Source organism: Lycorma delicatula, chromosome 13, assembly GCF_047948215.1.
Source record: "Lycorma delicatula isolate Av1 chromosome 13, ASM4794821v1, whole genome shotgun sequence".
NCBI lineage: Eukaryota > Metazoa > Arthropoda > Insecta > Hemiptera > Fulgoridae > Lycorma > Lycorma delicatula.
The window spans coordinates 27,524,868-27,544,619 of NC_134467.1; the positions used below are offsets into that span (position 1 = coordinate 27,524,868).

At 33.3% G+C, this 19,752-nt stretch overlaps 1 protein-coding gene across 1 annotated transcript in view; it reads right to left on the reverse strand.

Moving 5' to 3' along the window:
• LOC142333705 (5-hydroxytryptamine receptor-like) overlaps positions 1–19,752 on the reverse strand; it is a 738,869-nt gene that overhangs the window by 329,897 nt on the left and 389,220 nt on the right. The window contains exon 3 of the mRNA XM_075381137.1: positions 1,071–1,708. Coding sequence (XP_075237252.1) covers positions 1,071–1,587 — 517 coding nt within the window. The 5' untranslated portion in view covers positions 1,588–1,708. The remainder of the gene's footprint in view (positions 1–1,070; positions 1,709–19,752) is intronic.

Below are 19,752 nucleotides of genomic sequence, written 5' to 3' on the forward strand. Positions count from 1 at the left end.
ATCCACCCATCTGATTTGTAACATTTTCCTACACCACTACATTTCAAAAGCTTCTAATTTTTTTCTTTTCAGGTACTCCGATCGTCCAAGTTTAACTTCCATTTAAAGCTACGATCCAAACATATACTTTCAAAAATGTTTTCCTAACATTTAAATTAAGTTTTGATGGAAAAAATATGTATTTCTGACAGACTCGTTTCGCCTGTACTATTAGGTATTTTGAATCGCTCCTGTTTCGTCCATCTTAAAATTATTACGTTAATTTAAAATATAAATAATAGAATTCGCCAGATTTTTTTTCTGTGAACTACCGAATAATTTGTAGTTTTAATGTGATTATGTTTATTTTATAAGAATAAAACAGATCGAAATTAAAATTTTAAAACAGAAAGACTGAAATGTAATTTTTATAAAACATTAAAAAACAAAGGCCGAAATTTAAATTTTAGGACACATTAAAAGATTAACACTGAAATTTTAATTTTATGAAAATAAATACAGGTTGATTCAGGAGGATAGGACCAAAATCAGTGTTGCCATCTTGTTTTCCGTAGGTCTAAAATTATTGTACGTACTAGACACATCTGTTTTCTTTTTTTGTAACATTTTCTTCTAAGTTTTCGTCGGTTTTGTTGTTAATAAAAGTCGACATGTTTAAAATTTTATTTATTTTCTGTTGACATTATTATTCTGTTGATTTATTGCCAATTTAACAACGTTATTGTACGTAAAACGTAAAAAAAAATGTGTTTTTTGACCCTATTTTTGGCGTTTTACATGGGAGAAATAAGAAAGATACAGTTCTTGGACCTATTTTTTCGATTTCCAGCTCAAAAACCAAAAGAAACAATTGAATTTACCCCTTAATTTACCTTCCCAGAATTTCAGAAAGCCTTAATTTACCCGGAGGAATTGAAACTCGGGCCAAATTTTTTCACTCTGTGTAACTCGCTAACGAAGCGTTTTCGGACCTATGTTTATATGGAATTTTTTTCTTATTTTTAGCTTCTAGAATGAGTTGTCAAAGTATTGCCCTATCCTTCTAAATCACCCTGTATAATAATGCTTACCTATAACAGTAGCTAAAATGATGAGCCCAAGAATAAATGCAGTTATAATCATAGCCAAAAATTCAGTTGATCCCTCTTGTTCTTTAATTTCATTACCGGAAGTAAAATTTTTATCGCTGTTCCATGACGTAACATTCCATGATGTCGGTAAGGATGATATAGATGTCGATAAATTAGTAGTAACGTCTTTTTCTTCCCATAAGGAATCGCCCATTTGATTCCACCATATTTCATTTGTTTCGACATAATCGTTTATATCATTTAATCTCGATGAAGAACTTTTTGATATGGTTGACGTACGGATTAAAATTGGTGATTCACTTGTTGTTGTAGTTGTTGAAGGTGTTGTTGTTATTGATGGATATGTTGTTGTTGGAGATGTTATAGGTGTTAATTTTGATATACCTGTTGTTATTGTTGCTGTGGTGGTTGTTGTATTAAACAATTTTCTTTTCCAAGGCCATTTTAATGGTCTTCGGGCTTCACGTTTTGATAATATTCTAGATAATTCTTCCATTTTATTTATTATTATTTTTTTCTTCTTTTTTTTGTTATAAATATTTATTATTATATTTTTATGTTATTTTTCATTATTTTTTTCTTTGCTTTCATCTAAATTCTGGACCATCTCCTGTAACCTGTAACAAAAAAAAAAAAAACAGAAAATTAATTAAAATTTTTTTTTTAATTTTAAGTATTTCGTTCGATATAAAATACGGTGCGATCATTTTATTGAACATTATGTGCATTACTTGAAAAATCTCCGAGGAAAACTTTATGAAAAATTATAATCGCTCTCGGGAATATCGTACGGGAATGCACAAAAGACCATAATAATTTAGACCTACATTCTTACCGAATTGCGTACAGGAACTGAAACTCCAATATGCTGTTAAAAAAATAAGATACTGCCAGCGGTTTATCATCCAGGTGGAAAGTATTCTTTCTTTTTCCCGTTTATCCTTCGGGAATTATCGTTCAGGTATTACTTAAAAAGGAAAAAGGTTGTTTACATGCGGAGCTAGATGGTTTTAGAAAAGGCCGGTCTACGATAAACGCGATCGACAAAGTTAAGACCTGGGCATTAAATAGTAGAAACGGCACGTGGAGAACTAGGAAAATCCCACTTATTATAATGTTGGATATAAAAAATGCTTTTGGATCTGTTCCTTGGAGAGCCATTATCGCAGCATTACAAGCCATGAATATAAGTGATTATCTAGTCAACCAGATTAATCAATACCTTTACCATAGATTCATTGAGGTTAAAACGTTAGAAGGAAAATCCACATTTGAGATATTTGGAGGAGTTCCACAAGGATCAGTCCTTGGGCCTATACTGTGGAATATTTTTTTATGACAAAATTTTTAGATTAGATTATCCCGAGGGGGTTTTTGTTGTTGGATATGCTGATGACATTGCTGTCCTAGTAGAAGACAGAGAAGTTAATAACCTAGAGGATAAAGCAAATCAGGCGTTACGAATAATTGATGAATGGTTGGTAGGAAGCATGCTACAGATATACCCTAACAAATCCTGTTGTTTGGTGTTTTCAGGTAGAAGACCTATTAGAAACCTCAATATAAACATTAGAGGAGAGAGAATTAAGGAGGTCAAAGAAGCAAAGTATTTAAGGGTTCTTTTGGATAAAAGCCTAAGATTTAGCAAACACGTAGAGATGATTTGTAACAAGGTCACCCCTTTGATTAAGGCATTGAGGACTCTTTTCCAGAACCATGGTACACCGAAAATGGTAATAAGGAGACTGATAACTGCGGCTACCACGTCAGCAATTTTATATGCGGCCCCGATATGGGGAGATACAATGAATATTCAGAGAAACAAAACAAAATTAAAAAGAGTACACAGGCTTGCTTTACTGCGTGTAGCCGCGGGATACAGAACAGTGTCATACGACGCGTTGTGTATACTAACGAAGGTTCTACCCATTGATTTACAAATTAAACAAAGAACATTTAGATATAGGGGTATGTCCAAAGATGAGATTGAACGGCTAATTGATCAAGAGTGGCAGGATACATGGACACACTCTAGAGTTGGGGATTGGACCAGGCGAATAATCCCCAACATAAATATGTGGACTAGTAATAGAATAGGTAATGTAGATTTTTATACGACACAACTGTTGACGGGGCATGGCTCGTTCGGCCATTATCTGTTTAGAATTGGAAAAAGACCTACCCCACAATGTGTGTACTGCCCAGAGACTGATAATGCGGGACACACTGTGTTTGTATGCCCAAGATTGGCTCCAAATAGAAGAGAAATTTCGGACAACGGACTTACACCTGAAAACCTCTTAAATTGGATGGTCTATAGTGACGATATCTGGGATTGGTTCCGTAGGTTTGCCGGGGAAATCTTACGCACCAAGGAAGAAGAGGACAGAAGAAGGAGTTTATGAAATTAGGGTAGGGAGGACAGTCCCTCCGTGGAGGGCCCGTACGCCGTGGTGTGCGGGTTCCTGAGAAGGGGGGGAACTCCTGGGGAGTGTGGGACAAATAAAAGACCGAGTCCCGGTTGGCGGTGCCGCTCCTGCGGGTGCCTCGGCGCTTAGTGGGGGCGGTACCGCTGATTAGAGGCAAAGACATAATGACCGAGACCCGGTTCCCTGCTGAGGGGATGGGAGGTGGCGTAGCCATACCCCGTCTCCGAGGCGGGGGATTAGAGGCAGGCGAATAAAATAAAATTAAAGATCCGAGACCGGGGGAGCTAACCTGCCGTGCCGGGTGTACTACCGGTGGGCGGGGGACACTCCCTTAGAGTAAAAGGACACTCTCCCCGACTGAGTATACTTAAATGGATATCCGGTCGGGGAGAGTAGGGGAAGAAAAAAAAAAAAAAAAGGTATTACTTAAAAGGATGATGTATGATTATAAATGAAGTATAGTCTTGTACAGTCTCAGGTCGACCATTCCTGAGATGTGTGTTTAATTGAAACCCAATCATCAAAAAAACACCGGTATCCACGATCTAGTATTCAAATTCGTGTAAAAGTGACAGCCTTTACTAGGACATGAACGCTGGAACTCTCGACTTCCAAATCAATTTATTTCGGAAGACGCGTTCACAACTACACCAACCCGGTGGGTACGTGGAAAGTATTCGGATGGGCGGATAATGTGTTTTTTAGTGATGAAGCGTATTTTCTTCTTAGTTGTTACATCAATAGCCAGAAGAACCCAAAATTGATCAACCCAAAATCTATATATTTTATATGAATCGTGAAAAATTAAGGTTTTCAAATTACAACGGAAATATTCATTTTAACAAGTTTTGCCGTGACGTCTGTACGTTCGATTGTTTCTTCTTGCATAACTCAAAAACGATTAGCTAAAATTTGGGATTTAGGACTGTTGTAACATCTATTCCGTTAATGCCCATTAGGGCTAGAAACGGGGGGGGGGTTGTGTTGTGGTTATCGGAAGCGTCACAAAACGGGTATCATCTCCTACGGGATTGGGATGTTGTAATATCTAGTTCTGCACCTCCCTTTTTTATTACAATCGACTGGACTAAAAGTAGTGTCCAAAAAAGCTCAAAATCCAAAAAAAAAACTGGATGTTTGATTTTTTTCTTTTGTCTCCAGGAATTTCTTCAAAGGATGAATGAGAATGATATGTAAATGAAGTGTAGTCTTGTACAGTCTCAGGTCGACCATTCCTGAGATGTGTGTTTAATTGAAACCCAATCATCAAAAAACACCGGTATCCACGATCTAGTATTCAAATTCGTGTAAAAGTGACAGCCTTTACTAGGACATGAACGCTGGAACTCTCGACTTCCAAATCAATTTATTTCGGAAGACGCGTTCACAACTAGACCAACCCGGTGGGTACGTGGAAAGTATTCGGATAGGCGGATAATGTGTTTTTTAGTGATGAAGCGTATTTTCTCCTTAATTGTTACATCAATAGCCAGAAGACACCAAAATTGATCAACCCAAAATCTATATATTTTATATGAATCGTGAAAAATTGAGGTTTTCAAATTACAACGGAAATATTCATTTTAACTAGTTTTGCCGTGACGTCTGTACGTTCGATTGTTTCTTCTTGCATAACTCAAAAACGATTAGCTAAAATTTGGGATTTAGGACTGTTGTAACATCTATTCCCTTAATGCCCATTAGGGCTAGAAACGGGGGGGGGGGTTGTGTTTTGGTTATCGGAAGCGTCACAAAACGGGTATCATCTCCTACGGGATTGGGATGTTGTAATATCTAGTTCTGCACCTCCCTTTTTTATTACAATCGACTGGACTAAAAGTAGTGTCCAAAAAAGCTCAAAATCCAAAAAAAAGACTGGATGTTTGATTTTTTCCTTTTGTCTCCAGGAATTTCTTCAAAGGATGAATGAGAATGATATGTAAATGAAGTGTAGTCTTGTACAGTCTCAGGTCGACTATTTCTGAGATGTGTGGTTAATTGAAACCCAATCAACAAAGAACCCCGGCATCCACGATCTAGTATTCAAATCCGTATAACATTTCAAGTCCTAGTAAAGGCAGTTTTAAAGTTATTGGGAGATTTCCATACTTTTGACTTATTCTCTATAATAATTACAATCTATTATAACTATTTAACAATGATTCCGGCAAAAAATAGCCTGCCTTCGTGGTAGTGTCTCAGCCTTTCACCAGGAGGTCTTGGGTTCGAATGCCGGTCAGGCTGGGAAGTTTCTATACTTTTGATTTATTCTCTATAATAATTACAATCTATTATAACTATTTAACAATGATTCCGGCAAAAAATAGCCTGCCTTCGTGGTAGTGTCTCAGCCTTTCACCCGGAGGTCCTGGGTTCGAATGCCGGTCAGGCTGGGAAGTTTCTATACTTTTGATTTATTCTCTATAATAATTACAATCTATTATAACTATTTAACAATGATTCCGGCAAAAAATAGCCTGCCTTCATGGTAGTGTCTCAGCCTTTCACCCGGAGGTCCTGGGTTCGAATGCCGGTCAGGCTGGGAAGTTTCTATACTTTTGATTTATTCTCTATAATAATTACAATCTATTATAACTATTTAACAATGATTCCGGCAAAAAATTGCCTGCCTTCGTGGCACGAGTGGTAGTGTCGCAGCCTTTCACCCGGAGGTCTTGGGTTCGAATGCCGGTCAGGCGCGGTATTTTACGTATGTTCAACGCTGAATGATGATAGCAGTCGATGCCCGCACATCTCATTAAAATATATATATATATATATATATATATATATATATATATATATATATATATATTTATCCTGATTTATATTATTTTATCTAATAAGATTTTCTTGAATAAATAGTTTGATATTTTTTATTCATAAAAACTGAGTAATAATAATATTTTCATTTTTTATTTTAAATTTCATGTTTATTTCTATTTTATTATATATATATTTTTTTAAATTTTGTTAGCATAATTACTGGGAAAGTTAATTATTCTTTTTTTTTTCATATTTCAATTACTTTTAAAAAATAGCTGTAAAAGATTCGTAATTAGTTTTTCTTTTGAGAACAAATTTTGGTAATAAAATGAGATTTCATAAGTTGTTAACCTATGAGTTGAGGATTAACATAAAATCAATACAATTTTTATAACCTTTACAAACCGGGTTATTAAATTTTATATTTATCGACGTAGACATACTTAAGTTTTATGTGTGAGATTTATATTTTACAAACTGTTGATAGCTATAGTAAAGTAGATTTGAGATCGATTTCTTGCATAAATACGCACGCGCACGCTCAATGTTTCACACACACACACACACACACGTTGTTTGAATAACCTACTTTCATGATATCTTTGCTTTTAATTCAAAATTGAAGAGAATTATTTGATTATTCCTATTTAGTTGTTCTGTCTTCACTTTGTTCGTGCATCACGCAATACCTCATTAACTGGTTTTAACAAAATTTACATCAGTCAATCTTAACCCAGATTTATATACAATTAATGATATACCTTTACATTTCTTATTCCTAATATTCCTACTTCAATTAATTTAGTAATAAATCAATTAAATATTCTGCAGCATCGATAAAACAGTAATATATACGGGTGATTACAAATTGCGCAGAAATCTCTCTCGGGAGATAATTCTATAGCCAAAAATAAGAAAAATATTCTTGTAAAGATAGATCAGAAAACTGTTCGTTAACGAGGTTCCGCTTCTGGAACATTTAAGAAAAACTACATAGGAGATTTCCGCTTTCTATGTGAAATTAAACCGTAATAAAATTCTTGGGGTACAAATCGAGGGGTAAATTTGGTGGTTTCATATAGTTTTCTAATCTATGAAATTGAATAAAAGTAGTCCCAAACATCTATCTCATTTAAATTTTAAGAAAAACGGGGTAAAATTAGAAAACCGTTTTGTCAGAAAATAAACTTTTATAGGTTTAGAATAAAATAACTTTGTTAATTTACCAATAAAAAAAGATAAAAATTTAATTCATTTTGTAGAGAATTTATTCTGAAAATATTTATGTAAATATCATGTATTAAAATTGAACACAAATTTGAGCAGTTAAACTTTAATTAAACAAATTATACAAAATGAATGGGAAATGCGATACGATTTTAAGCGGAGAAATTTACATAAGAATACTAAATGTTATAAAAAAAATCCCTTTTGACTCCCCGTAAGGCGGACGATAGATTTCACTTGAGCTAAGAGGGAGGTAAAATCTTTCCACTAAAGGTACCTGGACGAGGAGATGATACTTGGGCATGTGGCTTGATAGGGGACATGGGGAGGTTGGTTATTATCTTACTCAAATACTTTCTGGGCATGGTAGCTTCGAATATTATTTACATCGATTCGGTAGAAGACCAGCACCTATTTGCATGTTCTGCCAGGATTCGGATACTGCCGAACATACTCTGTTCCACTGTAATAGACGGACTATACATAGACGACGTGCAGGGCTGTAAGAATTAAATCCGGAGAATCTGTTTCTTTTTCTCCTGCGATCCACTGACAACTGGAACAAAATGGAGGAGTTTGCCAAGATAGTGCTAAAGGCTAAAGATGATGTAGCCCTTTTAAGAGGCCATTAAGGCCCCGTGGTAACTTAGTAGTTTAATATTATCGTTAAGGCAAGCAGCTATGAGGAGAAGATCATTCCTTCGTTTGGAGATCATAACAACTGGGTAATGAAAAGACCGAGACCCGGTTCCCTCGGCGGGGGCTAGGGACGGCTTTGTCGGGCCTGGTTCTCTGTCGGGGGGGGGGGGGGGCTTGAGGCAGGCATATTAAAACAAAAGAGCCAACCGGGGAGGCTGACCTGCTGTGCCGGACGTACAGCCGGCGGGTGGGGAGACCTCCTTTGAATTTAAAGGACACTTTCCCGGGCTGCGCATACTTGAATGGATACCCGGCCCGGGGAAGTAGGGAGAAAAAAAAAGTAGGAGGTAAAAACGATTTTCACCTTAAAGTTAAGAAAAACTTCAAATTTATTAAATACGGCAATGATTGTATGAGGAAAAAATTTTCACATGTTTAGCATACGACAAGCTTCCATCTTCTTACAATTCCAGCAATATTTTGGTTATCCCTTACCGTAATGGTTTGCATTATCAAAAATTGTTACAGACAAAGGTTTTAGGTAATGTTTAGAGGAATAACGACCACTTTAAACCGATTCGATGCTTATTAAGGGAGGTATGAGTTTTTTTTTTGGTCTTCGAAATCCCATTATTTCCACCTCCTGAACCAACGGTTGGTGATATCAAAAAACTTTATTTATATAAGTTTTAGATCCTTATCCAAAAGAATAGTTTGAACTTTAAACGAATTCGATATTTTACTTAAGAAAGTTATAGCGTTTGTTTTTTCTATAAAAGTCCTTTCATTTCCACCCTCATGGTCTGATTTTGCCAATTAACGAACTCAACTGAGAATTTAGGTCGTTATATTTTACGTATCCATCTGAAATAGATTGGCGTAAAATTACGGTAGTTATCGTGTTCACAAGAAAGAGAAATATATATATAAACTTTTGAACTGACGGTGGTTTTGGGTTCTGCGGGATGTGAAACGCGAAGATATATCGATATTTTTGAGAAATCGAATCATGGTACCCATTACAATAGGTAGTTTTATTATGAAATGTACATAATAAATCTGAATGATCCATCTAAAATTTTTATGTTTTCATACGTTGACAATAATTTGATCAACACAATTAATTCAAGCATTTGAATATCCTTTTGAGCGATGTATGTGCTATTATTGTTCGGTCAGTCATTCGTAACGGGTGATACAACAATTTTTTCCATTTTTAGACGGAGCGACTATGTTGTTAATTACGGTAAAGTAAATAAAAATGGATTGACTGCTTTGCGTGAATACCGGTAATATCATCCAGAAAGAAGATTACCAGATCGTAAAACATTTGAGGCTTTGAAAAGACGAGTTTGAGAAACAAATGTGCTTAAATCACAACCGATTCGATTGTGGTCCTAAACGTTTTGTGAGAATTGCTAACCCTGAAGAAGCAATATAGAATGCGATACAATTATCTTCCACCTCAAGCCCTAGAAGGTTGTCGCATCGCTTTCATATTTCTCAATCAAGTATCTGGCGAACGTTACGGGAGAAATAATTATTCCTGTTCCATACAAGAATTATTACTACCTAATTTTGATAAACGGATGAAAATTCTGTCGATAGTTGATTAGAAAATGTAAATATCATCCTGATGAATTCTGTTTTACAAGAAATGGCTTTGTAGATTATCGAAACACTCATATTTGGTCAGAAGAAAATCACTATCGGACTGCTGTTTTGTTTTTAATTAAAGTTGAACTTCTCAATTTTGTGTTTAATTTTATATTAGACGTTATTTACATTAAATTTATAAATATTAAATTCTTTACAAAGTTAACTAGAAATTTTTATTTGTTTATTGGTAAATTAAGAAAATTATTTAATTCCAAACCTAAAAAAGTGTATTTTTCGACAAATAATTATCTTTTTACCCCGTTTTTGTTAAAATCTCAATGAAATAGAGGTCTGAGACTACTTTTATTCAATTTCTTAGATCAAAAACCATAAGGACACATCAATTTAGCCGTCGATTTCAACTCCAAGAATTTTAGTACGGTTTAATTTCACAGAGGGAACAGAAAGCAATTCTAAGTGTTACGCGAGCCAAAACTCGTTAACAAACCGTTTTCTGACGAACGTATATGTGATCCTTTTTCTTATTTTTCGCTATAGAATCATTTCCCCGAAAGATAATTGGAATCATTACATCATACCATTATTATAGCCGTTAACGATCCACTGCAGAATAAAGGTTTGTTCAGCAGGTTTCCTATTATTAATACGATCTTGTGCGATCTTCTGCTAATTCAGTCTAATGTACATGATAATATTTTTCCATGATAATATATTTTTAAATGATTAACCAATGGGCCTTTGGTCCTTTTCGTTGGCATTTACCTATTCAAGTGGTGAAGAGTGAATTAAATATTCACTCTCAACACTACACTTTACTTACACTGATACATATCATCTTCTAAAGTAATACCTGTCGGTGTTTCCTGAAGGCTAAACAGGAAAAAAAAGTATGGTAGGGAATTTAATTGAAATACTTTAATATTTGATTGTTAATATGTACCTATGAAAACAGACAATAAAAATAAAGAGGTGATTATTTCGTTAGAATAATTAATAAAATTGTTTCAGAAAACACACATACACACACACAGCATATTTATGTATTGCACTCTCCATAAAAAATCGGAAGTGAACACCACGTTACTTCCTTGAACGCCTATTAAATTACATATACACGTTTTTTTCTGCACTTCATTTGAACTTATTTTATTTGAAAGTGAGATACGATCCTCCAATTCTTTAATAAATAAGATAGTTACACAATTGCATTCTGGTGGATATCACATTACATCACATTTTTCTATGGTGTCCGTATTAGAATTTTATATTAGTTTATATGTTAATTATGTTACACGTCGATCAAATAGTTATGTAGTGTAAGTGAGAACGTGTCAGATCCGTAACCATGGACACATCGGTTCGAATCCTACTTGCATTTATATATTTTTTTAAACTTTTTTTTTAAATTTAAATATATTTATTTATTAATTACTGGCAGACCCGGCAATGCTTCGCTATTGCTAGATTTGAGTATATATATATATATATATATATATATATATAAAAGGAACACAATTGAAAGTTTGATAAAACATAAACAAAATGAACATTACGAACTGCACAAAATTTAACCTTTCCCTTTTACCCTTTCTCCCGTTTCCTCTTGTCCCTTTTCCCTCACCCTTTCCCAATTTTCATTTTACCACATTACCTTTTCCCCATTTTCCCCTTACCACCCTTCCCTTTCGTACTACCATTTCTCGTTGCCTTATTTTCCTTTTCCCCATCCTCCATCACAAATTTCCCCTTTTATTTTTTCTAATTTTCCCTTTCCATTTCCTTTTTCCCGTTTTTCCCTTCTTCCGTTTTACCTTTTTCGATTTTTCCCCTTTTCCAACTTTTCCCTTTTTTCCTTTTCTCCCTTTTTATCCGCTCCTAAATCGGTCCAGTGGTTTTTTTTATTTTGTAGTGGACACACATATCGGAAACATTGAAATGGAATCCTAAAATATTTATTATACCGTGTGTACTTTTACATCCAACATATAGCGCTGTTTTTCAAAAAAAAAAAAAAAACATGTTTTTACCTGGCACAGGTGTGACATTTTAAGTATACGAATAGTAGGTATATAAAAAACACGCGCGTATTCGAATACAGCGTTGTTCAATATTTCAAAGCTATCGGTGAAGAACTTTCGGAGATTTAAGATTTTGAACAAACGAATTTTTATTTATATACATTATTTACTTGCGTAAATATTTTTGAATTGAAATGAAACTCCCAAAAAATTTTATTTCGCTAATAACTTCTGTTTTTTTTTTGTTTTTTTTTTAAATAATATTATTATTATTAAATTGTTATTGTAAACTTACGCTATATCGTTAAAAAGCTTTAAATAAGGGTTTATTACTGCAGTTAAGAAAAACTCCAAAATTTAAATGTTTTGAATTTTGGGCTTTTTTTGGATATTTTTTGTTAAGTCAATTGCAATCAAAATGGGAGGTGCACAACTAAATATTACAACAGTCCTAAATCCAAAATTTCAACATCCCACGGCTAATCGTTTTTAAGTTACGCGAGATATATACGTACGTACAGACATCACGCCGAAATTATTCAAAATGGATTCAGGGATAGTCAAAATAGATATTTCCGTTGAAATCTGAAAACCGAAATTTTTCGCTATTACAATACTACCTTTAATTTGTAAAAGGAAGTAAATAGAATGGTGCAAGGGTTTGTTTATTGTATGTACTCGTATTTTTATTCAAGCTGCTATTGGCGCAGATCGGATCATGTGGTGCTCCGGGCAGCTGTGCACGCAGCGCACGAACGATTTTATACTTCTTTATACGAACGATTTATCTAAAATTATATTTGTGTATTTTGTGATAAAAAAGAAATTAACATTGGGGTTCAGTTGTATTAAAAAATCACAACTCGAGAAATAACTAAAATTGTTCAGGATTTTGAAACTTTTCGTTGTAAAAGATTTTGTTGTTGTTAGTACGCTAAATTCATGAACCTTATTTAGTTACAAGTGGCAAAAACATTTAACAAAATCGTGTAATGTAACATAAACCACGTAAAATATTCGCGGCGGTCCATCCGCCTTTTTTTTTAGTATTTATAATTTCAATTATTACATGTACTTAAAATTAAACCAATTTAATTTGTTTTTATTAAATATTTTTTTGAAGATTGTTACAACATATGTATTTTAAAATAGCATTACGAATTTCCATAAAGGCGAGGTCAGTAAATACGATTGAATCAATAAATTGGGCTATGATAAATAAAACATTAAGATAAAAAGAGTATTTAAGATTTCTGAAATGTAAGAAATTCTTAAACAGGAATAAAGAATTTCCTTGTTTACTTCGTAAGTTTATATATTTAAGACAGAAATTTAGAGTAGGATGTTGTTCAAGATTAGGCTGATTTTTTTTTAAATCAAATATTTAACTTTCAAAAATGATCAAACGGGTTTATATAATGATTCGTAATAAAGAAAGAATTCGAAAAGATGGAGAAGGTCGACCAATTTACAAGTTATGTTGTTTAATTTCCTTTTGTTTATTATTGCGTATTAGATTCTATAACAGCAAAAGGTGACCTGTGATACACGACACGAAGTCACTCTCCATTTCCAATCATCCAACAGTGAGCTTTATTTACATTTGTGAGGATAGAAGTGGTTTCCTATTTACTTTTTCACTTCTCAATATTATAACATCGGCATGCCAAGTTAATTGAATGCAATGTTTAACTTTGTTCGTCATAAGGATTATGTTTATAATTGACAATATTACTTTCAGAAAAAGAAATTCTGATCACTAATCGTTTTTTATATACGAGAATATGTATATAAGTAAAAAAAGGTTTGATATTTTACGAAGTTATTCAATAAAAACATTAAAACCCGTTTAAAAAATGTGTTAAAATTAAAAATAAAAATTTAATTCTACCTTAAATTTAATTTCACGTTTAGGTAGGGCTATAGTAGAGCCGTAGCTTTAGAAGGGAAATTATTTTAATTCTTCCAATTTGGATATATGCGGTTTTCACCGCACGATCTTGACGTTTTGACAACTAAGGAACCCAAAAATACATTATGAAAATTATCTGGATGGTAATGTTCGTATATACGTGTGTTCAGTTTTGAGTTATAAATCACCTTATATCTCTAGAACTACTGGACTGATTTTGACCAAAGTTAGCCAGATTACATCTATATATGAGGCATTGATATCTTTAAATTTTCAACTTAAAAGGTCAAGGCGATGAGGCTGTAGAGCAAGGTCATCCTCAGTATAACGATATTTCGCCTAATAAAGATCATATTTTTCTTAGACACATTTGTTAATTAAACAATAACAATATTTAAAAAAGTTTTTTTTGCAAACTCGTACCCGACCCTAAAAAATGCACTAAATTAATGGCTAAGTAAGCATACTGCGTTAATAGTACCTACTTTCACCGCAAGGAGCGCTAGTGTCATAATCAGCCATCTTGGAATTTCCCTTTTCCCTCGTCCTGTAGGACCGAGAAATTTAAAATTCTACACGGTTGCCAACCAATTTATTTTTTGCATTTTATATATTAATTATTTATTTTATTTTATTTAATTGATACTTTAAAGGTTGATGCAAGGAAGCACCTTTAAAGGATGCAAGGTTTAACCTTTAAAGGTTAAAGGTTGGTTGGTCCAAGACAGTAGCACTGATGTGCAGCTGTCTTGGTCGTATTTTTCTTTCATTTTCCTATTTAGCCTCCGGTAATTACCTTTCAGATAATACTTCAGAGGATAAATGAGGATGATATGTTTATGGATTTTCATCCCTAGATTTCTCAAAAACTATACATTTTTTGGATCTATTTTTTGAACTTTTTAGGTCAAAAACCATATAAAATTATTATTTTTGCCTCTTAATTAACGTCTAAAAAATATCAATTCAACCTCATTTCACCGGAATAGGTGAAATCCGATGGGAATATTTAACTAGCCTAACTCACAAATTAAGCATTTTAGAACGTATGTTTATATGAACTTTTTTTATTATATTCACGAGTAGAATAAGTTATGAAAGTTCCGGGAGAATATCGTAATATATCCTACAAATGTAGAGTTATTCAGAAGGAAAGTGAAATAATGTGCTATTCTGAAATCATGAAAAACGTAAATACAAACCATAATCCGAAAACGCGTTCAATTTTAAACTGTTTATAATTTTTATAACATTTTTTTTTTTTTTTTGTTAACTTTTGTTCTATTTTATATTTAATAATAAGAGTCTAGTGGTAAATTCGTCGTCAGAAATTAATTGTTGATTTTCAAAGTCCAAAGTTTAAATCTTGGTAAACGTTCGTTATTTTTATATAGATTTGACTTCGAGACATTGGATACTTTGGTGGTTGGGATTCAGTTAAATACACGTCTCAGGATTGGTCGTCCTGAATCTGTGTAAGATTACACCTCATATCATTGTGTTCGAGGGGGGGGGAGGATTGCTTATTGTTCATTTCTTATTTCTTTTCTTGTTTAGCCTCCGGTAATTACCTTTCAGATAATACTTCAGAGGATGATATGTATGATTATAAATGAAGTGAAGTCTTGTACAGTCTCTGGTCGATCATTCCTGAGATGTGTGGTTAATTGAAACCCAACCACCAAAGAACACCGGTATCCACGATCTAGTATTTAAACCCGTGTAAAAATAGCTGACTTTACTAGGACTTGATCGCTGGAACTCTCTACTTCCAAATCAGCTGATTTTGGAAGACGCGTTCACCACTAGACCAATCCGGTGTGTTCTGCTATGTTTGAATGTCACAGGTGAGCTGTAAACCTGTGATCGACCTGAGATTGTACAAGATTTCATTTACATTCGTACATATCATTCTCTGAAGTTATATATTACGGTGATTATAGAGGATAAACAGAAAAAGAAAGAAGGTACTGGTAAAATTAAATAAGTTAATGATATTTAAAGTGTAAATTAAGTAACTCGGCCTGGCTGGGTTTCAGACTCGATCGCCCAGTTGACTCGGTACCTGGTGCGTTAAGTCTCGCGGTTACACCAGTCTGCCGACCGTACAAGCAAATTTTGTTGTATATAAGTTGTGAAATTACACTAGTTTAGTTCGTGCCGACTGTCACCGCTAGTACCGCCATACCTGAGTGAATTGAATACGGTATGCGCGCGCGCTTTAATTAAAATCATTGAATAAAATAAACGAAAAAACATTATCTATATATATATAAATTAATATTTGTTTGTCTGTCTGTACCAACTTAACTCTAGATCTACCGGACAGATTTGTCTAAAATTTTGCACACCTACATTTTGAAGCCCTGCGATGAACATAGGCTACTTTTTTTGGACCTCTGACATAATGAAATTTTACAACGAAATTTAAAACACTTTATTTCTTCCTTAAAGCTAATTTAATTTTCAAAATGACTTTGATTTTCAAGACAAATTTAATTTTTAGCTAACATTTTTTTTGAATCGATTAATTTTGAAAAGGGCAGAGGTTTTAACGTACAGTTATTCCTAAGTTTCAATCAATTTAGCGCACATGCATATGTAATTTTTACGATTCACTCATTTACAATTTTTACAGCTGTTTAAAAACATAAATAAATAGCCGCTTTTGTTTATCATGTTTGTGTGTTACTAATTTAAAGTGTGTAAAGTATTTAACTACGATCTTTTAAACTCTGTGATCTTTGTTCAAAACATCATACCGTGCCTGAAAGACATTCTTTAATCGTGAGAAATACAAAAAAAGCACGTATGATGAAAACTGTTCGTGCGACAGAGACTGAAGACGAAAGACAGTCAAGATTGGAAAGCGATCGAATACGCACAGCCCGATCCCGTTCGACTGAAACAACTGAACGACGGGAAATGCGATATGCCACCGTTACTGTATGTGTGACTGACTGCATCTGCCTCCGGTTACTTGACTAATAAATATAAAATAAAAAGATTGACCACCACGTGAAACGCAAGTAACCATATAGCGCGAGCGAAGCTGCGACCGGGAGCTAGTATTTAAATAAATGATAGAAATTTTAAATTAAGTTGTGTATATAAGCCGTGCATCAGAAACAAGTGTGTTGTCAGCATTTTTAGTTTTTTATATATATATATATATATATATATATATATTAAAACTAAAAATAGATATGATATTTTTTTTAAGTTTTAATTTTATTTAGAATATTTGTTGGTGTGCTTAAAAAACCTGTCCAAAAGAGAGAATTCCATTTGAAAAAAAAACTGTACAGACCAGAGAACCTTTGTGTTAGTCATGTAAAAGAAAAAAAAAATCGTAAATATTAATATCGATGTATCGATTATACCATAACTAGGTGAACAAAGAATCTTGGAATGTAGGATTACATACATCCTTCCGGTGAAATTTTTACCTTTATTCTTACTTACAGTACATATCAGAAAATTCTATTTATTTCTTCATGAGACATGAAGAATCCGCGTATAAAATCGATAATATAAATGGAAGTTTAAAATGTTAATTAATGTATTTTTAATTTGATAATCATCATTTTTTTTAAAAGAGAAAGAAAGGTGGTCTGTAAATTTTATTTTGCTATTGAGGAGTTGATGTTTATTCTATAATATGAAATACTAAGTACTGCTTTTTCTAATGATATTTGTCTGTATAGTAATCAATAACGATGCAAAGTATGGTTATTCAGGGGAAAAAATTGTTTTAAGTTAATTTTATTAAACTATTAAATCCGGAGGTCTCGAGTTCGAATCCCGGTCAGGCATGGTATTGTTTTTACGCTAAACATTTTCATTCGGGTTAAATGATCATACATTCGAATCCCACACATTTCATAAAAAAAAAAAATAATAATAAAATGAATAAATAAAAGATTAAACTGCTAGGTAATTTAATATTTATATTTCTTAACCTGTTTTCAACCATTTCGTTTTTAATAATATAATTCGGAAAATAAGATTTATTTAATTACGTAATTCCTTACCTCTTATTTTTTTTTATTTTTTGAAAAAAAAAACAAAATTTTATAAATTACATTAGTAGCGTAACCTAATTTATGTAACGTAAACAGAATAATTGCAACAGTAAATGCGATAAATTGAATTACTTTTTACGAACCTTTTTAAGTATAGAAATTAAGAAATTTTAAAAATGTATATGCCTGGCTAAATTTTGTAGAAAGTCTAATTTGAATTAATGTTATATTATATACATATATACATATACATATAATACAACAAAAAAAAGTGTTATAGTTATGATACCAAAGAAAGCAGGGGCAGATAAATGTGAAGAATACAGAACAATTAGTTTAACTAGTCATGCATCAAAAATCTTAACTAGAATTTTATACAGAAGAATTGAGAGGAGAGTGGAAGAAGTGTTAGGAGAAGACCAATTTGGTTTCAGGAAAAGTATAGGGACAAGGGAAGCAATTTTAGGCCTCAGATTAATAGTAGAAGGAATATCAAAGAAAAATAAACCAACATACTTGGCGTTTATAGACCTAGAAAAGGCTTTCGATAACGTAGACTGGAATAAAATGTTCAGCATTTTAAAAAAATTAGGGTTCAAATACAGAGATAGAAGAACAATTGCTAACATGTACAGGAACCAAACAGCAACAATAACAATTGAAGAACATAAGAAAGAAGCCCTAATAAGAAAGGGAGTCCGACAAGGATGTTCCCTATCGCCGTTACTTTTTAATCTTTACATGGAACTAGCAGTTAATGATGTTAAAGAACAATTTAGATTCGGAGTAACAGTACAAGGTGAAAAGATAAAGATGCTACGATTTGCCGATGATATAGTAATTCTAGCCGAGAGTAAAAAGGATTTAGAAGAAACAATGAACGGCATAGATGAAGTCCTACGCAAAAACTATCGCATGAAAATAAACAAGAACAAAACAAAAGTAATGAAATGTAGTAGAAATAACAAAGATGGACCACTGAATGTGAAAATAGGAGGAGAAAAGATTATGGAGGTAGAAGAATTTTGTTATTTGGGAAGTAAAATTACTAAAGATGGACGAAGCAGGAGCGATATAAAATGCCGAATAGCACAAGCTAAACGAGCCTTCAGTAAGAAATATAATTTGTTTACATCAAAAATGAATTTAAAGGTCAGGAAAAGATTTTTGAAAGTGTATGTTTGGAGTGTCGCTTTATATGGAAGTGAAACTTGGACGATCGGAGTATCTGAGAAGAAAAGATTAGAAGCTTTTGACATGTGTTGCTATAGGAGAATGTTAAAAATCAGATGGGTGGATAAAGTGACAAATGAAGAGGTATTGCGGCAAATAGATGAAGAAAGTAGCATTTGGAAAAATATAGTTAAAAGAAGAGACAGACTTATAGGCCACATACTAAGGCATCCTGGAATAGTCGCTTTAATATTGGAAGGACAGGTAGAAGGAAAAAATTGTGTAGGCAGGCCACGTTTGGAGTATGTAAAACAAATTGTTGGGGATGTAGGATGTAGAGGGTATACTGAAATGAAACGACTACCACTAGATAGGGAATCTTGGAGAGCTGCATCAAACCAGTCAAATGACTGAAGACAAAAAAAAAATATACATATATATATATATATATATATATATATATATATATATGTATGCCTATTATAGAATTTGTGCCTCAAAAATTTCTAACACTGGTAGATCACTTTCATTAAAATTGAGATATTCTGTAGTTGTCGTTCTTGAGTCGTTTGCGATATCTGAGTCGTTCTTGAGTTACGCTCAATTTAATGTCGAAAACAAACACATAACCATGATTTTAGGTTATATTGACTTTGTATTGGTATGCTACTCATACACGTTTATACAGCGAGTCACAGTGGTAATCGAGTTTCAATTAGATGCGTGTGTGTTTTGTAACCTCCGGGTCCACCGTTAGGTATTGCTTCAGAGGATGACATGGATAATTTGTAGTGTGTTTGAAAAATTACACCCCCTGACTGGGATTCGATCTCAGGACCTCCGGGTGAAAGA